Source organism: Benincasa hispida, chromosome 6, assembly GCF_027475165.1.
Source record: "Benincasa hispida cultivar pf3 chromosome 6, pf3_genome.v1.1, whole genome shotgun sequence".
Lineage (NCBI taxonomy): Eukaryota > Viridiplantae > Streptophyta > Magnoliopsida > Cucurbitales > Cucurbitaceae > Benincasa > Benincasa hispida.
The window spans coordinates 19,949,742-19,976,087 of NC_143483.1; the positions used below are offsets into that span (position 1 = coordinate 19,949,742).

At 35.6% G+C, this 26,346-nt stretch overlaps 1 protein-coding gene across 1 annotated transcript in view; it reads right to left on the reverse strand.

The window, feature by feature from the left end:
- Positions 1-5,821: 5,821 nt before the first annotated feature.
- LOC120080037 (pentatricopeptide repeat-containing protein At2g20540-like) overlaps positions 5,822-26,346 on the reverse strand; it is a 36,992-nt gene continuing 16,467 nt past the window's right edge. Inside the window, exon 2 of the mRNA XM_090314517.1 lies at positions 5,822-7,933. Coding sequence (XP_090170643.1) covers positions 7,848-7,933 — 86 coding nt within the window. The 3' untranslated portion in view covers positions 5,822-7,847. The remainder of the gene's footprint in view (positions 7,934-26,346) is intronic.

A 26,346-nucleotide genomic window follows, 5' to 3' on the forward strand; every position in this document is an offset into this window, starting at 1 on the left:
ATGGAGGTATTTGTTTTCTGTTTATATTTTTTAATGAACTTATTTTAAAAACTAAAGATAGTTTTGCAATCTTATTGACAATTTTTTTTAATTTCTAAACAAACAATTAACTTTAAAATGGATGATTTTTCAAATATAGAAAAATGAATCAACTTATTTATAAATATAGCAAAATGTCACATCTATCAGTGATAGATAGTGATAGACATTGATAAACATTTATCGGTATCTATCATTAACACTAATAATTGTCTATCAATGTCAATCAATGTCTATCATAGATAACATTAACGTGTGAAAGATGTATTATAAGTTTATTCTTTTAATTTAAGGAATGAAGTTATCAAATAGCCTAGTATTTCAAATATATATATATATTTTGTTTTTGAAGTAAGACAAATGTTTAAAATGATTAACGTAAATTTGAAATGAAATTTATTTTATCTTCAACAACAAGTTTTATTTTATATATATTCAAAATGATTATCAAATTATAAGATTGAGATATCTATTAAATAAAAAAATTTAGTAAATAATAATAAAATAAATTAATTATTCTTTGTTTAGCAATTGACCTCTTTGTAAAGAGACCAAATACTAAACAAAGTTTAAAGGAGTATAAAAGTTTTGTTAGCTTAAATAATTAAATCACTACTTCAACGTTATAACATGTAATTAAGAGTAATATAAATTAAAGAGATAGTTGCAAATATAGACATTAGACAAAAAGTATTAACATATATAACATAATATAACAAAATTACGAATATGACCAAATTTAAATAGTCTATATAGACCATATTATTGGTAGGAGTCTATCAGTGATAGACCATATCGCTGGTAAAAGTCTATCATCTATAGAAGTCTATCGCTAATAGACTTGTTTATATTTGTAATTTTTTTAAATGATGTTATACACTTGGTTATTATTCTTAAAAATGTTACCAATTACAATTACCCTAAATTAAATTATTGTTTTGTTGTTTAACTAAAAAACAGTTAGAATTGAATTTAATGGCCCATTACTTTATTGAATAGTTTTCATTATATCAACTCAAATATGAATGAAAATCAAATTATTTGCATATTATTGTAGAAATTTAAAATAGGGGTGTTCATGGATTGGGATGGGTTGGGTCAAAAAAATTTTCAAACCCAACTCAATTGTTCGGGTTGTAAATTTCTTCAACCCAAATAATTCTTATTAAAAGATGAACCCAAGCCAACCCAACCCAACCATGAAATATTTGGGTTGGTTTGATTCGGGTTAATCGAATCATTTATTTAATTTTTTTTTTTTAAAAAAGAAACAAAACATAAATATATAAAAATCTAATTGAATTATTTTCATATATTGAATTAAGATTAACTACTCAATTTCAATTTATATAGTGAAAATTTTCTTTCTAAAGTGCAAAGAAACTACTTTTAAGAGTTGTTGAAGAATAAATTATTAAAAAAAATTAGAATTAAATAAAATTAAAATCAATATATGTATAAATAATTGTGTTATAATTAACAATATATATATATATATATATATATATATGAAAGTTAATAATAAATCCGGGTTAGTATAAGTTATATTAGGTAAACCCATAAAGTTTTCATTTATTCAAACCTAACTCAACCCAAATGAGTTGATAACCCAACCCAAACCGCACGGGTTGAGTTGGGTTGATCGGTTTTTTCGGGTTATCGAGTTTTTTGAACACCTCTAATTTAAAGAGAGTACATTGTAGGTTTTTTATTTTTAAATATAATTTTTTTAAACGCAAGTAATTAAGTAAAACATATAATAATTCATAGGAAAAATTGATAAGTTTTTCGTATATAGAGCAACATTGATAAGTTTTTAATAAGACATAATTAATTTTATTAATTTTTGATACATACACATATATTTTTATTAATACCAATACAACCCTTGTTATATAAAGGGAAACAGTAGCATTATGTCAACATTTTTTATAAAAAAAATTGAGAAAAGTAAAAACGTCTCTTCATTTACGACAATGAGTTTCGATACCTTAATACTTGATTTGAAATTTTAATTAGACTCCAAATCACGTATTAACATATTTTCTAGCATGTCGTAATTTTTCATCAATATACTCAAACCACGTATTAGCATTTTTTTTAGTATGTTTGTAATTTTACATCAATATATTAGTAAGATCAGCAGTTTGAAATGAAATTTAAATAAATAATTATAAATCTATCTTGTAGCCTAAAAAAATTTAAGACATGATTTTGCAAAATGCAATGTATCAATTTAACTTTTTAAATAAAATATAAAGGTAAAAAGTAAAATTAAAAGATTGACATTTACCTTGAATCAATCAACTTGGTACAAAATTTAAACCACTCTTCTTTGCTTTGAAATGGAATTCTTTACAAATTCATGACTATGAAACTAGTTATAGGGGAAGGGTAAGACTGTATCAATAGATTTTTTTTTTTTCGAATTTAAAAATATTAAGTCTGTTTGGTAACCATTTCGTTTTTTGTTTTAATTTTTGAAAATTAAGCATATTTTTTGCTCATTTCTTATAATGATTTGCATCTTTCTTAAATATAATAGCTGAATTTTTACCCAAATTTCAAAACAAAGTGCTATTTTTTAAAAGCTACTTTTTTTAATATTGAAAATTTGATTTGATTTTTAAATAATTGGTAAAAAGTACAAAAAACAAAAAAAAAAAATTTGGAGTTGAAAGTTAATGTCTATAGGCTAAATTTTCAAATACCAAAACCCAAAAACCAAATTGTTATTAAAGGAAGCCTTAATAAATCTATTAAAATAATATATACATTTTAATAATGAAAAAAAAAACCTTTCAAATTCAATCTGGTATATATAAAAAAATTGAAACCACTTGTTTGGTATTATGAACATGAATTTAAAACTTATTAAAGTAATAATTCAAAAAATTTGTTATTGAGTTATTGGGTTATGGAATTTGAAAGGAATCATAGTTAAAGAATTGTACATGAAGTGTCGATTTCCTTTACGAAACCATTACCTTTTAAAATAAAGTGTATGGTTGTTTGTAAAAATCATTTATGCAATATGAATATACGACAACAATATTAGAAAAAAAAAATATGAGAAGAAGAGTAAATGCGAGTATTCATTCTGAAAGTTAAATATTTTAATATAAGATCAAAATATAATATTTGTTCAAATTAGATTAAAATATTGAGGTATAAAAAATCAAATAAAAACACTACATTTTGAATTAAAATTGCAGTTAAAAGGAGATTGTTTTATTATGAAAAATTTTTACATATGAAAAAATGTCAAACTATTTATAGAAATAGTAATATATATATATATATTTGATAGAGTTCTACCAGTGCCCATAAGTGATAAACTTCTATAAGCTTCTATCGCTTGCTAGGCATGATAGACTTCTATCAACCTTTATAAAAAAAATTAAAATTTTATTATTTTGTGTAAAAAATTTTCTTTATTTTTCTATTTTTGAAAATCCTCCCTTTATTAATATAAATTAGAAAAGGCCTAAGTAAAAACCAACTCAATCTATCTACACAACACTCATCGTATCGTTTTATCAAAAATAAAAAGAAGGGAACCCTAGATGCTCAAACCCTTTCATCTTCCTCCACTCTCATGTGTTCAATGATCTTTGAGTCCCCCCTTTTCAATCTGCAAGGTGTCATCTGTTTTTTTTTTCTTTCTATTTTAGCATCTCACATTAACTCAAATCCTATCTCTATTGAGTGACGTCATTGTCATTTTTGTTTTCATTCGATCCTGTCGTTGACGTAGATGATACATGCTTCATCTAGTTTAAAGCAAGTGGAAAATTTTACGGGGTGTGTAGTGTATGCCCTAGTTTATTTAGCTTATGTACTTTGTATTTGTACACTCCACTAGCTTTAAAACAAGTGGGAGATTGCGCCCTAAATCTCGTTGTCTTCTAGTTTGTATACTTTATTCGTACAAACAAATTATTTTATTTAATAAAATAAGTGTTATTTTATTTGACATTTAGTTGTATTAACACAAAACCAATAAACTAAGATCCAAGGTTATTCGATGTAGATTAAACATGCATGTGGTGACATACAGGTGGATCATGTTTAAGTAATAACCTAAACTGTATGTAGTAGATGGAAAGACTAGGCACCTTACCCTGATAACATTACAGATACGACCCACTTTATAATTGTAATAATTGTTGTAAAGTGTTACAAATGATCTAATCCTGATTATTCATATAGATGAAGGGATCGAATCCTGCAGTGGAAGCGTCTCGCGAGGAATGCGTTGCATCTCGCAAATCGATTTTTATAATAAACAAAATCGTTACACTAAACCATGTAAATTAGCATGCATTAGAGAAAATAGTAGAACGATTTTTACCTTTGTAGATTCCTTAATGCCACAAACAAGTCTCTTAAAAGTTCCAACGAACGGATCTCAAAACAATCTTGATCACGATCAACTCCTTGAACAATTTCGTGTTCGGGTTGATGCCCTAAATCTTGTAGGGTCCTAAAGTTTGTAATTGTATTGTACAAATATTTTATTTATGTAATCAAATATATGATGTTCTATTTTATTTTTTTGTTGCATTGACCACAAACCAATAAACTAAAATCCATGGTTATCTTATAGCTTAAACATGTATGTAGAGATATACGAGTGGATCATGTTTAAATGATAACCTTATCCTGGTGACACTACGAGTATGGCCCACTTTGTAGATGTTACAATTGTTGTAAAGTGTTACAAATGATATGACCTTGATCATTCATGTGGAGACATGTGAATGAACATATTCTATACAAAAGATTTTGTATAAGACCAAACCACGAAATGTTTAGTCTTATTATATAACGTCGTTCATAATAGAGAGTCACATTTCACCAGGATGACCATAAGTAACATGATCTGAATCCTGAGTGAGTTGTGAATTTTTGCCTATCAATACGATTGGTAGGGTCGAGTTTATTATCGCCCGTATACATAAATAAAATTTATAAATCACCGAATGAACTACTTATACAAACTGGTAGTACAAGCAGCAAGTTTGGGGTCGAACCTCAGGAAAGATTAGTTCATCAAAGCTCATTTTCAGTTAAAGAGATAAATGGGAGAGAGGGAGGGCTTTGGTGTCGATTGATAAATGAAATTACATAAAATAAAATGCAAGAAAAGTAAAGATAGAAGTGCAATTTATTGAGATGTCTTAGCTTAGAGGAATGGATTCACCCAATATAATTTAGTTCATTGAACCAATATATGACTTAAAATTCTTGTTTATGCTCAGCTCAATTGATTGGAATCTCAACCAATGGTCCTAGTTATCTAATCAAACAATCAATATGATTTTTCTCTAAGTTGATAGGAGCAGTCCTTTTTGCCTAACTAACCTATTGCTTCCAATGGGATTAACTTATAATTATATGTCACATATTACAAGCCAATCACAAAGCATTAGAATCACACAACAAAATTATTGAGCGTCAATCAACAATTAAAATCATGCAATTCATAAATGTAAATTCTGATTAAAACCCATAGACAAGTCTATTGATAACGGGAAGAAATGCACGTTATTACAACACAAAGTTATAAAACAATGAAGCATCGCGATAGTCAAAATATATAAAATTGCACCCAAAAGCATTAAGTTTATAACATTGCGATTGCATGCGTCCATCGCGTTAAACACAATTAACTTATGTATTTTGTGTAGAAAATGCATTGGCGCAAGGCGGAAGCGATCCAAAGAAATTAACATCCGAGCATATTAAGAGATTGTGAAGGCAAGGCTAAGGCAAGGCTATGTGATCGTTTGTGTTCGTGAAAATCTGCTCAAGAAGGTGGCCGCATAAAGCCGGCGCATCAAGGTGAAAGCTTAATAAATCACGATGGGACAGAAAGCTGATGACAGTCGATGCGAATTAAGTTGACAAGCCGTTAATGACACTGTAGCAAGTACACTCAACTTTTCGGTGACAATTATTCGGTGCATCAGATAGAGAATTAATGGCATCCCATCAGTGCAATCATTCGAGAGAAAAAGCTCTCCACCTTGAAGCTCTATAAATACCGAAGGCCACCTTCATTGAGCCAGTTTCGGTTTTTTCATTCCAACTGAGCCATATAGAAGATAGTTAGCCTTTATTCTTAGTTTCCTTATACTTAGAAGGCAGAAGTGAGAGAAGGGAAGAGACATTGGAAGATCGTCCTGGTCCGCTCGAGAGAGTGCCAGGGAGCGTGGAAAACAGAGAGAGGGTCGACTCTTGCGAGAGGAAGAATATTATTATTTCTCGACGTGGCCTGTCCCTTGTCAAGTACAAAGAAATTCTCTTATTTCTCTAATCCTTTCTTGGATGAGTCAATATACCCCGGTAAGACTATAAGACTTCTCATCTTCTGAAGAGAACTAGATAGGTCGAATTTGGGTTTTCTAGAATATGGCAAAAAAGGTAAAAATAAAGAATAAAAAAACTCAAATGACTCTAAGGAGTCAACAGAAAGAAAAGACGCAACAGACTCGTGAGGACCAGGGAACAAAACTCAAATATATACGAAATACTAGGAGTCAGAATAGGGCGAGGTCGTTTGACCTCTAACTCTATCACCTGGATCTCATCGGATTTAAGCTCTGTATTCTCCTTAACCTCACAAATTGGCAAGCATGGAGTGATGTCCTCATCATTACTGAAGTAGTAGCACTCCACAAGGGACTCTGCCTCCGAGGTACAGACGATGGGTTGCTTTGGCACGTTGTCCAGTCTTTGCATGGTCTCTGTCGGCTGGGCAACATGGGTGATCAATCCTTACAGTCGAGCTTGAACACCCTGTTGAAACTCAAAAGCACTGTTAGCAAGTTCAGAAATTAAAAACTCCAAAGTCATACCTGGGTGATCTCTAAGAAGTGGTTCTTACTTCTCCATCGCAACGACATGGACTACCTCATGCCTCCAGATCTCTAGAAAATCAAAGAAATGGTCTGGCAACGGCTCGTCTGGCCTCCCAACTGAAGCTGCAAGTCGAGCAACAAGGTCACTCAGACTCTGCAAGTTAGTTTTAGCCTCTGCCTCGGGGCAAAGATTCTCCTATTGGATGCACTCAAACACCTGCTACCTACGAAGGTTGTCCTGTTGAAACTCAAAAGAACTGTTAGCAAATTCCATAACCAAAGCCTCTAAAGACTTACCTGACCCTGAAGATTAAGAATAAGTCGATTGGTGTGGTGTTGTGAAATCTTAGGATGATGAGACTCGTTGTCCATATGACCATAAGACCCCTCCCCAACGAATCCACATGGTGTTGCCATCCACTGCAACCTCGAGCATGCTTGCGTGGGATGCCCCTCTAGTAGGCAACTCTCGCACACCTCTACCTGCTATGAACTCCTTTCCACATAGTGGCCACCTACGGAAGTCAACTCAGCAATGTGGCATCTAAGGCCATTTACCTCGTCATCAAAATCTGTAACTAGACTTTCGAACGTCCAAGATTGATTCGAAAATCCCATCATGCTTAACTGGCACAAAAAGAAAACAAATCAAAGCAAAAGAAACTTTAACTAAAAAGAACTAATTGGCTTCCACGGTAGCAATGCCAGTTTGGTAGGGTCGAGTTTACCATCGCCCGTAAAACCTTGCTACACAAATAAAATTTATAAATCACCAAACGAATTACTTATACTAACAGGTAGTACAAGCGGCAAGTCTGGGGTTAAACCTTAGGGAAGTGCGCAAAATAGGTAGCTACTACCTTATAGCATTGCACTTCACTCGTTTGAGCATTGCAATGCTCCGTCCAGGGGTGTTTTCGTTCGTTCACGTTCTTTTGAAGTCTAGTTGCTCAAATTAGTTCCTAATTGCTTCAAATTAACCCAGAATAGCTCGTAATGACTGATTCTACCTCCCAGATGCTCAATACCTACAAAATCATAAAATAAACACATTAAACATAGTAACGGCCTAGAATTAAGAAGAGGAAAATAACATATTTTCGGTGGTATCAACAATCCTTTTATTTGTATGGGTGAGAGTGGTCAGATTGCCAATTCAACAAGCATACCATTTTGGGGGATTCGTCTGATTGAGGAGCTGAGAACACAACTATGCAAGAAGGAATTCACTCCTTCCCCGATGTCGGGGTAAGTAGATAGATTGCTCCCTTAAGGGTTAATTCTGAGACTTGAACAATGTGACATCATATCCTCTCTTGGCCTGAGAGGGGTTTGGTCATAGTTGGACTATGATTTATTATTCATTAGAGAGATCAGTAATTGGTGAAAGGAAACTGTAGTCTCTTTTGATATGCGTTGATTTCTATGTGTTAATGGTCATGCGTTAAACTGAAGAATATTCAATATGCATTAATCATGTATGCGATGACCATGCGTTCCTGTCACAAGTTTTCTTGCTCTCTCGCCAAGTATAACGAGAACATAAGTTTCTCGGGATGATCCAAGGTCGAACACAGGGAATTATAACTAAATGATGTTTGTGAAGTAATGCGTTTCTGGTGGTGAATAAAAATAAAAAGAAAGAAGTTAATGGACTATGCGCCCTACTCCTAGCTAAACAGACTGAGCAATAGAAGTTTGATTATGAGAATTGGTAGAGATGCAACAACTGTTAACGCGTAATAAGATGCGTGGAGAAGTAGAATTGTGAAGGGGATAAATTCACTGCATCATTAAGCTTGGTCACAAGGTTAATCCCAACTCGCCACACCAATGCATCACACATCTCTCAGTGGTCAGCCACATGCTTATATCTCTCTAACACATGGTTGCGTTGAGCATAAGATTATTCCTATCTCTAGGAACACTGCTTACTTTGCTTAGTGAGTTCCATTAGTTACCCTTTCGGGCAGTTGGCTATAGCTACTCAGCTTATAGACAAGCATTGCGATAGCCTCGCAATAAGTAAAGAGGATTAACTCACTATATTCGCGCAACACACACCTCTTGGTGGTTTGCTACATGCATCATATCTCTATGCCGCATGATTGAGTATGCGATAACTCTTGCAATCTACACATAACTCATTGCAATGAAAGTAAAAGATGAGTAAGAAGAAGAAGATGATGAAGATGATGCTGAAGAAGCAATAGAGATGCATTGATTACAAAATGTATTAATGTCTTAAGCCAAAATGTAATACAATACCGAGGTAAGAGGAGAGGTGGAGGGCTAGATGTAAGCAATCTCTTTCTTCCATCAAAAGTACGTCAAAGTTGCTGGTGGTGCCATGGATAGGTGGTAGAGTAGTCTCTCTCGAGCTCTATCTCTAGAGAAGCTTCGGTCGTCACTCAGAAGGGTTGTGAGAATGAAGAACTCTCAAAGCTCTATCCCAAAAGCTCTATCACAATAATCTGCCTAAGATAGAGACTCGGATGGCTTGAATTTGAGCTCAAAGGCTCTATTTATAGAGCTCAAAGACCGACAACATTGGTAGTCCCGCTCTGAATCATTGCCACTTCTGACGCAATAGGTGAAATGTCAGCATCATCTTATCTCTTTGATACTCCTAAAGTATGCATTCCTGATTGTTTCTTCTTGAAGTATCAACGCATTCCACCCACTTTACGATCGACCTTCTATCACGATTATCACTTTGTAGTTGCAGCATTCCATGCAACTGTTGGGAATGATACCCTAAACTCTCGTGTCTTGTAGTTTATAAACACAGTTTTGAACAAAAGCTTGTGATGTATAATATATGATATTTTCTTCACTTATTGTCTATGAACATTGGATGTTTTATTTGCTTTATCACAAACTAATAAACTAAAATCCCTTGTTGTCGTTTGTAACTTAAGCATGTATGTGGAGACATACAAGTGGATCATGTCTTAAGTGATAACCAAAATGGTCTATAGTATACAGATATAGGAGGGAAACCTTATCCTGGTAATGCTACGAATGCGACCCGCTTTGTAGAATAGCTACAAGTGTTGTGACTTGCTACAGATGGTCTGATCCTGATCATGTGGGGACACGCGAGTGGGGGTGTCCTATACAAAGAAATTTGTATAAGACTAGACCACGAAGTTTTAACGTCTCGTTATATAACACCATTCATGATAGAGACTTCACTTCACTAGGATAACGATAGGTAACATGACCTCAATCCTGAGTGAGATGGGAACTCCTGCCTTTGAGGGCGGTCCCTTGATTTGCATAGGTGTGAGTGGCCAGATCGCTGAATCAAACCTACCACTTTAGGGATTCGTCTGATTTGGCAGATGGGAACTCAGCTACACAAGATAGAATTCACTTCATCCCTAAAGTAGTGGTAAGTAGATAGAGTGCTCCATTAAGGGCTGATCCCGGGGCTGGAACGATGTGGCGTCACACACCTTCTCATGGCTTGAGAGGTGTCCACACATAGTAGGACTATGTTGTATTGTTCATTAGAGAGATTAGTGGTACTTGAGAAGTTAATGTAACTAAAGGAGAAAAACGGTAAATTGGCCCAACTGTACATACGAGCACCTGTGAAGGGTTATCGTACTGTTGATTGGTTATATCCAATGGATGCAGAAATATATCCGTGGTGAGAAGAGTTCAGTTGTCAGTCTTTAGTGGAATGCCTGACAATTAACTGATGGTGGATCTCGTGGCTAAAGAGTTTAGTCGGCTATTCACGTATGGTTGGAGCTTCGAGCCATAGGTTCATAAGGTCCCCTTGGTAGCTCAATGGATTCAAGTTAAGAATCAGTTTTTGGGTCAGTTTGAAGTGTTCAAATTGACAAGAGGGAGTTCGATTATATATGATATGATTGAACTGGTTAATTATATATGATATGATTGACTTTATGTATGAGATACATTATTTGGAGGAAAACGAATATAAATATGATTTATATCTAGTGAAAGAGAAAACACTATGGTTTATATGTGATATTAAACCATAGGTTAATGAATATGATATGATTATATTTATTATTTTTAATTGGACAATTATAACATAACTGTGCCGGCGTTTTCTCCATAATGGTGTGATAGTGGGAGGTTTCATTCAGTTTTTCTAACTGAAGAATAAAATGAAAATCTTTTTTATTTTGCAAAGAGATTGGTCATTTGCTTACGCATTGTGTATACAGCCTATCGCATAGCAAACCGAGAGACTACACGAAAGCTCAAAGTTTTTACACGATCGCATAGACGCGTGCTTCTTTCTAAATGATCGCATAGGATTTGTTAAATGATCGTCTAGCTCTTTCCTAAACGATCGTACGCCCGAGCATTTACTAAACGATTGTCTATATGATCGCAACCTATTTACTAAACGATAGTGTACCTTCTTTTAAACAATCAAGCATTGTCTATACGATAGACCCTACCTTCTCCCACTTGCTTGGTCGTTGTATACGATATTCCTTTCCTTCTTCCTTCTACCAAATCCAACAGAGCCCACACCTTCTAGATTCTTACACTGAGAATACCGAGGGCTCTAAGTGGTGGTGTCATCCCCATTGTTGTGTTCGTATGGAGGTCATTCGTGAGTAGACGACCGGTGATTTGGTGAACGATTGCTTGGACATTCTAGCGAGAGCGAGAGGAGCAGTCCACTGTTCGAGAGCGATATTTCTGTGAAGAAAGGTTCTTCAACTGGTATGTTTTCTTGTTCTCTTGTTATGCTGGTAATTTTTTGTTAATTACATATCTAATCTGTTAGAATGTAAATGCGGTAATTCTGTCACAATGTATTTGGAACGATCCACTTCCACTCAGAGGTACTCTTGCATAAGAGTTCCTTCAATTGGTATCGAGCCAAGTTCTGATATTCCAAATTTATTGATGCAAAGAATTGCATTTACATTCTAGGTGGGTAAAAGCACAGTTGCTCTCTGTTTAAGCATTAAATAGTTTGTGGATGTGGGATTAATGGATTTTTTGGGATGAAGCCTCTGGTCATTTAAACTCTTTTACATTTCAAAGTTAATTGTAAGGGCCCTAGCGTTTTTGGGCATATTAATTGTTATCGAGTCTGTAATTTCAAAGTTGTTTGAGTCTGTGAGTCGTTCGTGAAGAAGCTTCATAGCAAGGGTTGCTATTCTTCGAGGATGAAGATGACTAAGTGTTGATCGAGTCGTGTAAACGATGGGGTAGACGATCGTAAAGCATCGGATACTTGGGAGTTGGTTGATGTGCATGCACTAGACGATTGTGTAGCTCAATAAGCTTCATCGTTTAGTTCTTGCCTACAGGATCGCAGAGTAAATCGTTTACTTAATTGCTTGTTAAGTGATCGTCTACATGATCGACCTTTGTAGCTTTGTTGTCGTCTAAACGATTGTTTAGAACTCGCGTGTTTTTTCTTGTGCATTAAACGATCAGATACCTCATGCTTCATCGCATAGTTATGATACTCGATCGTAGCTAAACGATCGTATATTGGTCGTGTTTACTAAACGATGGGGAGCTTCGGCCGAGACGTTCAAGGCTCAGCTCATCTGTGAACCGGTTTGCTCGATGAAAAATGTAATAGATAGAGTTTTCTTTCTGGTTTTGAAGTGGTTCATCCTGGTCCATTAATCTTTGTGAATGTACACAAGATATATGTTTATTTATATATCATATAGTATGCCATATAGAAGAAATCTCACCTTAGGTTATGCATTGGTCATGCATTTCTATTTATTATAAGTGTTATGATTTAGAGAAGCATGATTTAAATTATGTAAGTGCATGCTCATGCATTATATAATATAAGAGTTATATTTATGCATACATAAAGGCATTGACATATAACATCTTTATATTATAAGTGTTATAGTGTAAAGGTGTATGGAGCATGTGTGCTTGGTTCGTTTCTTGTATATAAAAGTTATGTATGGTAATGAACAGACATTGCATGAAGCATGACACATAGGTTAAATTTATAAGCGTTTACCTAGTTGTGTAGTAATGTGGTTTTAGTTGTTTCTTTTATAAAGGTTATAAGGAAATTAGAACTAAAATCTATAAGAAAGACATGCATGCCAACGTAGGTTTGAATCATGGTTTTAAAAATGTTTTAAAACTTGGTGGAGATAGACCTAAGATCACGGCTCTAATATGATTAAAAACTATAGGCTTTAATCTTTTAATTAGTTTAATAGGATTAGATTGACTAATAAAAGAATAAAGTGTAGCAAATCTATCTATAAGGGACCTTTTGTCTAAGGCGGGTTCTGTCTAGGCTGGGGTATCTAAGATGACGGAAACAAAACACCCTTACCTAGGAACCTACATGGAAAGGTGAATTAGATAGATTTGATGAGTGCATGCAAGATTGAGGATAATCCATTAAAGAGTTTAATGTGACTACTTGAACTTGTTTAATTTCAAAGACAAAAGTTGTTTTTGAGCGGATTAAAATGACTTAGATTAAAATCAGTAGCCGGATGGTCTAAGTTAATGAACTTCTAGGTAAAGCATTCGATGAGAGGTACTTGGGGCATCTAATGCTTCATTTAAACCTCTTGCATTTCTCCCTTTATTGTCCACACTGTGAGATATATCCTCTGTTTGGATTGGTGTCCTAGTTCTCCTGGAGTCTTGTTGTTTGTAATTATACACATTGTTTACGAATAAAATAATTATTATTTCATTTTGGCATTTACTCATATCCAATAAACAAAGATCCATGGTTATCTTATGTAAACTTACACATGTATGTGAGGTATACAAGTGGATCATGTCTTAAGTGATAAACTAAATAAGTCTGTAGTATAAAGATTAAGAAGGGATTCCTGATTCTTGTGACACCACGATACGACCCGCTTTGTAGGGATTTGCAAGTGTTATAAACTACTACAGATGGTAGATCCTGACCATTCATGTGGACACATACGAGCGGGATTGTCCTATACAAAGAATTTGTATAAGATCGGACCACGAGATGACTAGACTTTGTATATAACGCCATTAATACTAGAGACTTATATCTCACCTAAACGACCATAGGTGACACGACCTCAATCCTAAGTGTTTTGGGAACTCCTGCCTTTGAGGGCACTCCTTTGATTAGTATGAATGAGAGTGGCTAGATTGCCAACTCAACATGCCTACCTTTTTTAGGACTTGTCTGATTCTGGAGTTGAGAACTCAATTCACAAGATGGAATTCACTCATTCCCCAAAGTAGGGGTAAGTAGATAGATTGCTCCCGTAAGAGTTGATTATAGGGCTTGAACATAGTAGCCACAGCTTCTTTTTGGAAGATAAAACTCAGTCATAGTAGAACTATGACTTATGTTCATTAGAGGGATCAGTGGTACTTAAGGAGTTAGATGTAACCACAAGGGCATAACGGTTATTGGCCGAGCTGTACTTACGAGCGATCTGTGAAAGGTTATCGCACTGTTGATTGGTTAGATGGACACATAATATATCTATAGTAAGAAGAGTTCAGCTGTCGGTCTTTAGTGAAGTGCCTTGCAGTAAGAGATGGTAGATCCCGTGACTAAGGAGTCTAGTTAGTTATTCATGTACCGTTGGAGCTTCGAGCTACAGGTCCATAAGGTCCCCTTGGTAGCTTAATGGCTTCAAGTTGAGGATCAGTTCTTGGTATTGATTTGAATTGTTGAAATTGACAAGAGGTAATTCGATTATATATTATATGATCGGTATGATGTATGAGATACATCTAATGGAGGATTAATGTAAATGAGATTTACATTAAGATCCTTGGAATAGAAAAAGAGTTATGGTTTGTATGTTTCATGAGATGAAATATTAAAAACTATAGGTTATAAATATAATATGATAAATTGATTATCATTTATATTTATAATAATATTAATTATAGGATAATTATCTCTTTTTCTCTAATAATTAATTGAGTGGGAGGTTATTGATGGTTTCATGGTAATCGTGAGATAAAAAGAAAAACGTTTTCCTAATTTTAGAAAGTTTTTGCAAAATTGTTAATGTAAGATTTTCAATCTTGGAAATTACTCACTGATAGTTGCCAAGTAAATCAAATTTACTAAGTGACAGCTTGGAGTTAGCTAAACGATCGTGGAGTGTTCTTACATGATAGACACTCAGCTAGACGATGAGCTAAACGATCGCATAGCTTTTACTAAACGATTGGGCATTAACCTATACGATAGGTTGTTTCATCTCCTACTTGCTCAATTGTTTACACGATTGTTCTTCCTCCTATTTTTTGCCTCTAACCAAGTCCACAAAGAGCCCACCCTCTGGATTCTCACACCAAAAATATCAAGGTAACCTTCTTGGTGGTGTCATACTCAAATCGACATAGTTGAGGTTCTGTGGAGGTCGTTCGTGGTGTTTGGGGGTGTTCATGAACTTGGCAATCGCTTAGTTTGAGTTCGCTATGATCATGCAGTGTAGCGATCATGTTGAACGAACATTCGTGTGTTGTTATGTTGCTATGATCGAGCGTTTGTGATCAAGGAACTTGAAGATAAGTCTTCAAAAGTTTGTTAATTCCTTCCCTTGATCTTGTAATAAAGCATGTTGTAGTTTCTGTTTTATGCATAACCGTATGTTTCCATTTGTGATTGTAATTGTAATGTTCATATACTATTGAAATTTGGTAAGATCCTTCTGCTGCTCATGGAAATCCTCGTGTTCGATTTCCTTCAATTAGTATCAGAGCCAGGTTGTTCTGATATTCCAAATTTCAATTCTGTTTTGAACTTCTTTTACAGTCTTGGTGGGTTTTCTACATTTGTGTTTAATTGTTAAGTGCATTTGTGGGATAGCGTTGATGGATGTTTACGGGTTTAATTTCCTTTGTTTAAAGCTTTCTTTTAACTACAAAATGTTAATTTCTAAGGGCTCCTGTGTTTTTAGGCATAATTAACATGCAATCGAGTCTGTAATTCAAAGTGTTTGGGTTAGTCAAGTCGTTCATGATGAAGTTTTGAAGCATGGAGATGCGGTTCTCAGCGAAGAAGAAGATCAAGAGTTGGTCGTATCGTGTAGCCTCAGGTAAATGATCGTTGGGATTTATCTAAATGATTGTGTAGATTTTTCTATACAATCGTATAGTATTTACTAAACGATGGGGTAAATTGTTTAGTCTATCGCGTAGAGTTGGTTGCCCGATCGCGTAGACGTTAGAGGTAGACGATCGTAGTGGGAGCATATGATGCTCATTATTTAGTTAAAGGCGCGCGTTAAATGATCGTGTAGTTAGCATGCCTCATCGCTTAGTTACTACCTACACGATCACATGGTATATGATACGAAGGCGTTTGTCCAGCGATCATTTAGATGATGATGCTTCGTCATATCGTAGCCATTTAGATGATCGTGTAAGGTTTGAGTTGTGCGTAGCCCGCTAGACGATTGCGTACCTCATGCTTTATCGCTTAGTAAAAGGTACACGATCATTGCTAAACGATCGCTTAGCTCTAGGAGCGTTGGTAAACGATAGAGCAAAACGTTTTGTTCTTTCGTGTAGATGATCGTGGGGAGTTTGGTACATGATGGTTGGATACGCATTGCTTCGCTCGGACGGTTCATGACCCAGTTCGCCTGTTTGAATCAGAGACTCCTTGTTTTGTAATAGTTAGCTTTATTTTTGTGAATTTAAGGCAATTTTACCCAGTTCATCGACATTTTCTTATTACACATATGATATATGGTGTTCATATGGCAAAGTGTTTGACATATAGTTTAAAACCCACTTTAGATTGTGCAATTATTCATGCATCATGTATTATAAATTATAATCTAGCATGAAGAAATTACATGAAAGCATGCGTATGCATAATGAAATACAAGAGTTATTCTTTGCATGCAGTGAGTATATTCATGCATCATCCTTTTATTATAAGTGTTATAGTCTAAGGGTGGAAGCATGTTGTGCTTGTTTCGTTGCTGTTTTGTATAAGTGTTATATAAAAGAAGTAGCAATGAATGAACAATGCATTGAGCATGACACTTAGGCTGTTTATAATCATTATGAATGCCTTGCATGTGTTTAGCTTTGCATTGTGGTTTTGGTTGTTTCCGTTTATAAGCGTTATAAAGGAAATTAGAACTAAAATTGATAAGAAAGAGTTGCATGTAGACTTAAAGTGAACTCAAGTTTTTTAAAAGGGTTTTAAAATTTGAATTGAGATAGACCTAAGTTCAAATGGTTCTAAAGAGTTTAGTAACCTAGATTAATCTTCTAAAATCGGTTTAATAGGATTAAAGTGATTGGCATAAAAGATTAAATTTGTTTTAAATATATCTATAAGGGACCTTTTGTCTAAGGTGGGTTTTGTCTAGGCTGGGGTTCTTAAGCTGACGGAAATGGAACACCCCTACCTGGGAACCTACCTGGAATGGTGAATTAGATAGATTTTCTACAAGCATGCGACAATTGGTCAAAGACTCCGTTAAAGAGTTTAATGGATGATGACAAAAAGTTGTTTAACTATCCAAGGTAAACGTTACTCTTGAGCAAACCTAAAAGCCACTTAGATAAAATCCTTAGCCGTGTTTTTTTCTAAGTAAACTAAACCCTAGGTTATAAAATACTCAGTGGGAGGAAGAGATGTATCTGATATGTCTATGATTCCACTCACGTTTCTCCCTGTTTGTTCACACTGTGAGACTCATGCTTGGCCTCGTGGTTCCTTGGAAGCATCCCCCTTCAAATGGTGTTTGCATGAGTCAATATCAAGGTGGACAGAGAGAATGTTTATAGTAATTGGGTGAAGGGTATTTGTCAACACGTCCTATGGTCTCTGTCATTGGTTCACACCATGAGATCATTCTATACTCCCTCATGGCGCCTAGGAGCATCCCCCCTCGGATGGGTTTTGTGCAGTTGGTCAAGATTAAGATGAACTCCAGAAATGGATAGGGTCGCTTTAGGTTTTGCCCCAATCACATTTTTTCCCTTCGGATTGGCTACTTGAGGCGGATCTCTAGAGCCTAAAATGGCGGGTCACGCTTAAGGGAGATTGTTAAGTAAGTTAATGATCTCTTGATCAAATCAATGATGGCTAGTTGTATAGGAGTAAGAGTTGTTCTGGTATTAATGATTGATTGAGAACTTCTCAATTCAAAGGAAGGATAATTGATCTCCCTTCGGTGGCTATTGTCCTAAACCTTTGAAGCATCATTGCGAAACTAGATGTCACACAGGGTTCATATTAGTTTTTCTAAAACCTTATTGGATGTTGTTTATTTTACAATGGGTATTTGCTTAAAACGTAACATAGGTCAACGTGCGATAGCATATCCCACGGTCTCTCTCGTTAGGTTGAGTAAAGTTTCTGTGCATCGCCTCGAGGCATCATAGGAGTGTCCCCCTATAGGATGGCAGTTTTACACGTTTCTTTATTTGATCTCTTGTATAGGATAAGGTTACTTAGTAACTTGTCCTAATCTACTTTTTCCCTACAGTGGGTGCATTAGGGCGGGACTCTAGGGACGAAAACGAAGAGTTATACTTATGCAAAATTGTTAAGGGTTAATAGTTCTGGACCGAAAAAATGGTGACTATTAGGTTCAATTCCAAGAGTTGGTTTTGCCTAATGATTATGAGTGTCTCATCCCAATGAAGAGGCATCTGATCACCCCACCGGTGATGTTTGTCCTGCCTCACTGGGGAATCATTGCGAAATAGGAATCTTTATCACTTAAGGTACTTGGAAACTATTTTGCTAAAATTAATTGGTGTTAAAATGTGATTTAGCAAAAGACTTATAGAAATTTGTTCGTTTTTCAGCAACGGTTTTTAAAATGGCTATAACCACAATTGCTTTGCTTAGCGTCAATAGGCTAACTGGTAACAATTACACTAGTTGGAAACAAATGATCACGACTATACTAATCATCGAGGATCTTATGTTTGTCCTTACGAAGGAGCGTCCTCCTATTCCAGCTCCTAATGCTACTCGAAATGTTCGGGAGGCATACGAGCATTGGACACGGGTGAAGGAGAATGCCCGAGCCTATATCTTGGCCAGTCTTAGCGATGTGTTGGCCAAGAAGCATGAGCTCATGGTCTCAACGCGTGAGATCATGATGTCCCTACAGGGGATGTTCAGACAACCATCTGGAAAGCTCAAGCATGAGGCTCTGAAAAACATCTTCAACTCCAAAATGGAGGAAGGCACCTCTGTTCGTGAACACATGCTTAATATGATGGTCCACTTCAATGTGGCGGAGATGAATGGGTCTAGGATCAATGAGGGCAGTCAGGTTAGTATTATCCTACATTCTTGACAGAAAGCACCATACACTTTGTTAGCAATACAATTCTGAACAAAGTGGACTATACCCTTACAACTCTCCTCAACGAGTTGCAGACATAGCAAACCTTGCTGAAAAGTAAGGAGAAGAAGGGAGGTGAGACAAATGTTGCTTTGTTATCAAAGCAATTCCATCGAGGTTTGACTTCAAGGACGAAGTCTGCATCTTCTCTTTCTAACACTAGAAAGTGGAAGAAGAAGAAAGGTGGTAAGGGGAAGGGGAAGGCGCCTGCTTACCCGCCACCTGTTGCCTAGCGAAATAGGCATTCGATGCTGGTTGACAAGGGAAAGTGTTCCACTACAACCAGGACAAACATTGGAAGAGGAATTGTCCTAGTTAGCTTGAGGAAAAGAAGGCAGCCAAGACTAAGGCCAAAGCAAACAAAGGTAAATATGATTTACTGGTGTTAGAAACTTGCTTAGTGGAGAATGATGATTCTGTCTGGATTATTGATTCGAGCGCCACTAATTATGTTTGTTCTTCTTTTCAGGGGATTAAATCCTGGTGGCATTTGGAGGCTGGTGAGATGACGATGCGAGTACGTACCAGGCACGTCTTCTTAGCTGTGGCAGTGGGAGGAGTACAGTTGACTTTACAGAATAAATTTCTTATTTTACAAGATGTATTTGTTGTTCCTGAGTTGAAAAGGAACTTAATTTCTGTAAAGTGCTTGTTACAATGTAAATATACTCTTCAGTTTAATGTGGATAAAGTGTTTATTCATAAATATGGAGTAGAAATTTGTACAGCAAAACTGGAAAATAACTTGCATGTGCTAAGATCGTTAGCATTAAGTTCCCTCCATAACATAGAGATGTTTAAAACTGTCGTAACTCAAAATAAACGTCAACGGGTTTCTCCAAAAGAAAATGCCCAACTTTGGCACCTTTGATTAGGGCACATTAATCTCAATATGATTGAGAGGTTGGTGAAGAATGGACTTCTAAATGAGTTAGAGGAAAATTCTTTACCGATGTGCAAATCTTTCCTTGAGGGTAAGATGACTAAAAGACCTTTTACTGGAAAAGGTTAGCGAGCCAAAGAGCCTTTAGAGTTAGTACATTCTGACCTCTGTGGTCTTATGAATGTTCGAGCTAGGGGAGGCTAGAAGTATTTTATCAGTTTCACTGATGATTACTCTAAATATGGGTATGTTTATTTGTTGCAACAGAAGTCTGTATCTTTTGAAAAGTTTAGAGAGTTCAAGGCTAAAGTTGAAAATGCATTGAAGACGAATTAAGATACTTCGATCAGATTGAGGTGAAGAGTTTTTGAATTTGGGGTTCCAGGACTATTTGATAGAACATGGAATCGTTTCCCAACTCTCAGCACCGGTTACACCTCAGCAGGATGGTATAGTGGAGAGGAGAAATAGAACCTTACTGGACATGGTTTCTTCGATAATGAGTTACGCTTCCTTACCAGACTCATTTTGGGGTTTTGCAGGGGAGACTGTAGTGTATATCCTCAATTGTGTTCCTTTCAAGAGTGTTGCGAGAACACCTTTGGAGTTGTGGAATGGGCGTAAAACTAGTTTACATCACTTTTGCATATGGGGTTACCAAGCACATGTGCTTGAGGCTAGTCCAAAGAAGTTGGAACCACGGTCGAGATTGTGCCTCTTTGTAGGTTACTCCAAAGGTACACGAGGGGGTTACTTTTATGATCCCTCAGAAAATGGAGTGTTTTTTCCACGAACGCTGGGGAGGATCATATTAAGGAGCACAGTCCACGTAGTAAGGTCATGTTACGTGGCTTTCCAACAAAACTACTAAAACTTCAACAAGAGTTGTTAAAGGGTCTGCTTCATCAGCATGAGTTGTTGATGAAGTTCATTTGGTAGGTCGATTCCACCTCAAGAGTTGAGGGAACCTCCACGGATCCATATTGGATACATAGATTCTGACTTTCAGACTAATAAGAACTCTAGGAAGACCACTTCAGGGTCACTTTTTACTCTTAACGGATGAGCAGTAGTGTGGCGAAGCACTAAGTAGAGGTGCATCCCTGACTCCACGATGGAGGCCGAGTAGGTAGCGACTTGTGAAGCAGCTAAGGAGACCGTTTGGCTCAGGAAGTTCCTGATAGGTCTAGAAGTTGTTCCAGACATGTCTAGGCCCATCACCATCTATTGTGACAATAGTGGTACTGTGGCAAATTCCAAGCAGTCCAAGAGTCAGAGGCGCAACAAACACATAAATTGGAAGTATCATCTCATTCGCGAGATAGTGCATCGAGGGGACGTGATTGTCACGAAGATCGCTTCAGAGCACAATGTTGCTGACCCGTTTACGAAGGCTCTCACCACTACAGTGTTTGAGGGTCAACTTCAAAGCATGGGTCTACGGGACCGCCCGCGGCTGGACTAGGGCAAGTAGGAGATATTTTTGTACTGGGCCTTAGTGCCCTAGTTTATTGTTTTGTACAACCCACTCAGTTTAGGATAAGTGGGAGATTGTTGGGAATGATGCCCTAAACTCTCGTGTTCTGTAGTTTGTAAACACAATTTTGAACAAACGCTTGTGATGTATAATATATGATATTTTCTTCACTTATTGTCTATGAACATTGGATATTTTATTTGTTTACCACAAACTAATAAACTAAAATCCCTTGTTGTCATTTGTAACTTAAGCATGTATGTAGAGACATACAAGTGGATCATGTCTTAAATGATAACCAAAATGATCTGTAGTATATGAATATAGGAGGGAAACCTTATCTTGGTGACGCTACGAATGTGGCCCACTTTGTAGAATATTTACAAGTGTTGTGACTTGCTACAGATAGTCTGATGCTAATCATTCATATGGGGACATGCAAGCGGGGGCATCCTATACAAAGAAGTTTGTATAAGACCGGACCACAAAGTGTTAACGTCTCGTTATATAACGACGTTCATGACAGAGACTTCATTTCACTAGGATGACCATAGGTAACATGACCTCAATCCTAAGTGAGTTGGGAACTCCTGCTTTTGACGATGGTCGTTTGATTTGCATGGGTGCGAGTGGCCAGATCGCCGACTCAAACCTACCACTTTGGAGATTCATTTAATTTGAGAGTTGAGAACTTAGCTACACAAGATGCAATTCACTCCTTCCCCGAAGCATGGATAAGTAGATAGATTGTTCCCTCAAGGGCTGATCCCGAGGCTTAAACGATGTGGCGCCACACACCTTCTCATAGCTCGAAAGGTGTCCACACATAGTAGAACTATGTTGTATTGTTCATTAGAGAGATCATGGTACTAAAGGAGTTAGATGTAACTATAGGGGCAAAATGGTAAACTGGCCTAGCTGTACTTACGAACATCTGTGAAGGGTTATCGAACTGTTGATTGGTTATATCTGATGGACACAAAAATATATCTGTGGTGAGAAGAGTTCAGCTATCGGTCTTTAGTGGAATGCCTGACAGTTAATCGATGGTGGATCTCGTTGCTAAAGAGTTTTGTTAGCTATTCACGTAACGTTGGAGCTGCGAGCCATAGGTCCATAAGGTCCCCTTAGTAGCTCAATGAATTTAAGTTGAGAATTAGTTTTTGGGTTAGTTTGAAGTGTTCAAATTGACAAGAGGTAGTTCAATTATATATGATATGATTGAACTGGTTAATTATATATGATATGATTGACTTTATGTATGAGATATATTATTTGGAGGAAAATGAATATAAATATGATTTATATCTAGTAAAGGAAAAAAACACTATGGTTTATATGTGATATTAAACCATAGGTTAATAAATATAATATGATTATATTTATTTATTTTAATTGGACTATTATAGGATAATTGTGCCAGCGTTTTCTCCATACCCGTGTGATAGTTTTAACTGAAGAATAAAATGAAATTTTTTTTCATTTTGCAAAGAGATCGATCATTCGCTCACACATTGTGTATACAACCTATCATATAGCAAACCGAGAAACTCCACGATAGCTCAAAGTTTCTACACGATCGTATACACGCATTCTTCTTTCTAAACGATCGCATAGGATTTGCTAAATGATCGTCTAACTCTTTCCTAAACGATCGTGTGCCCGAGCATTTACTAAACAATCGTCTATACGATCCAACCTATTTACTAAAAGATCATGTACCTTCTTCTAAACGATCAAGCATTGTTTATACAATAGACCCTACCTTCTCCCACTTGCTTGGTCGTTGTATACGATCTTCTTTTCCTCCTTCCCTGTACCAAATCCAACAGACCCCACATCTCCAGGATTCTCACACCGAGAATACCGAGGGTTCTAGGTGGTGGTGTCATCCCCATTGTTGTGTTCGTGTGGAAGCTGTTCGTGAGTAGACGACCAGTGATTTGGAGAACGATTGCTTGGACGTTCTAGCGAGAGTGAAAGGAGCTGTCCACTATTCAAGAGCGAGATTTCTGTGAAGAAAGGTTCTTCAACTGGTATGTTTTCTTGTTCTCTTGTTATTTAGTTCTAAAAGCATGCTGGTAATTTGTTGTTAATTGCATATCTATTCTGTTAGAATGTAAATGCGGTAATTCTATCACAATGTATTTGGAACGATCCACTTCTGCTCAGAGGTACTCTTTCGTAAGAGTTCCTTCAGTGACAAATTGGTCTTTATGAAGGCCAACGCATGCGATCAACTTTGCAATGATCTGGGATCAACGCATGTGATCGATTCCTATAAGAACTACAAGAAATAGACATTTTGACGGATAATAACACATGATATAGTGTTAGTGGGGATTTTCAGTGCTGATCGACGCAAGCTTACTTTTTCACATGAATTCTTATTAACATCAACGCATATTCTTCTCATCAACGGTCATAATTCTAAGTAAAAGGCTACAATAGCTTGTATTTCTACAAGCTATCAATAGTACTTAAGGAGTTAGGTATAAATATAGGGGCAGAATGATAATTTTGGCCCAGCCTATACTTACGAATAATTTGTGAAGGGTTATTGTACTGTTGATTGGTTATATCCAATTGACATAGAAATATATATGTAGTGCGAAGAGTGCAACTGTCGATCTTTAGTTGAGTGTCCGACAGTTAACAGATGGTGAATAATTTAAATAAAGATATTATTCACGAACCGTTGGGGCTTCAAGCTATAGGTAAATAAGGTCCCCTCAGTAGCTCAACAGGATTTAATGTATTTGATACATTATAATATTAATGAGATGAAATAAATATTTGAATATGATTCAAATATTAACTATATGAATTTGATTCATATTGTTAAATTTAATGTAAATGTGATTTATACTAAATGACATTGGTGAGAGAAAAGAAACTATAGGTTATATTGTATTTGATTCAATATATAAACTATAGGTTATATGTTATATTTGATATAACATATAGTTTAATATAAAATATATGAAAAAGTGTTTATCAAATAAATATAAATATATTAAATTATTTATTAAAATAAATTAAGTTTTTTTAGATTTTATTTTACCCCCCCCCCCCTCCCCCCACTTAAGTAGTGGTCATTTTTTTTCAAAGGGAGTGATTATTTTTCTCTTTTTCTGGGTGTGTTTTACAAATGAGTTTTCTGTAATTCTCACGATCTTCCTCTTCCTGCTCTTCTCTGTCTCCTTATCCAAGATAACTAAAGCCCCACTCCTCCTGGATTCTCATATAGAGAATATCGAGATCACCTTTGTGGTAGTGCCCAATTGGAGTTCGAGGACATTCACGTGAAGATTGGTTTCTTCAAAGGTAAGGGTTCTGAACCCAATTTCTTTTTCTTTTGTATTTTTTATTATAAGTATGTTGTAGTTCTTAATTAAATGCATAATTTATGTTCTCTATAAAATTTACGTTCTGTGAAATTTGGGAAATTTAGAACGATCCACTTCCGCTCGAGGACTCTTAATTGGATCCTTCAATTGATATCAGAGCAGCGTTTATGGCCCAATTTTTTCCCCAAAATTTTGGAATAATTTTTACAATTAATGGTGGGATTTAAACAAATGTCAAATTATTCATGTGATGTTTATTTTGATGGTTGTGTTTGAAATTATTGGATAATTTCAAGATTTGCACTTTTTTTATTGCTTTGAATTTACTTTTGGTATGTAAAGGCAATGTTTTTTAGGCATAAATTTGCTATCGAGTCTATATTGATTGTCCTTAAGTCATTCGTAGTTGTTCACGACATTTTCTGGAGATTTTGAGGCAAAAAATGGAAGAGTTTTGAAGGAGTTTGAAACTATACAGTGGGCGACTGTGGCGAACATGACGCGACGTTGCGATGTGGCGAACAAAGGAAAACTTCGTAGCGTCACGATGCTAAGGCACGGCATTGCAACGTTCTGAGATAGAGTTTTCACACGATTCAACTCCGGTTCACGCGTGTTTTGTTGTCTGCTAATCTGATTCGTTTTGTGGGTTATCTGGTTCAAGCTATTTGGGTCCATCTAGACCGGTTCTTGGTTTGATTCGAGCGGTTTAAGGCCCGGTTCACCTGTTTCGAACTGGATGGATAAATTTCTTGTAATAGTTAGATTCTTTGACTAATTAAATTAATATAAGAATTATATTAATTTAATTAATGTGTTTAATGTCCAATTCCAGTTCAATAATTTTTTTTTTATTAATTATGCATTTGATGTATGATTTTTATATATATATATATATGTCATATAGTATTAAATCCCACTGTTGGTTATGCATTTAATATCATGCATCATTTATATTATAAGTGTTATAACATATGTATATGCATGATTTAATTAATATAGCATGCCCATGCATCAGATAGTATAAATATTATAATATATGCATGCAGTAATAGCATATCCATGCATCATTTATATTATAATTGTTATAATATATGGTTCAATGAATATATGGATGTATGCTATAGTATGTTTCATTACCTTATTATATAAATGTTATATATGTTAGTAATGGAATGAAATTGCATGAATCATGACACTACCTTAGATAATTTATAAATGTTATAATTTACTAAAGTATGTCAAAGCATGCAATGTATGTTTTAATTTATTTCATTTTTTTTTATAATTATTATAAAAAAAATAAAATTAGAAATTAAAATCAATAATTCTGAGTTGCATGCAAACCTGAGGTTAAAACCATCTTTTAAAATTATTTTAAAACACG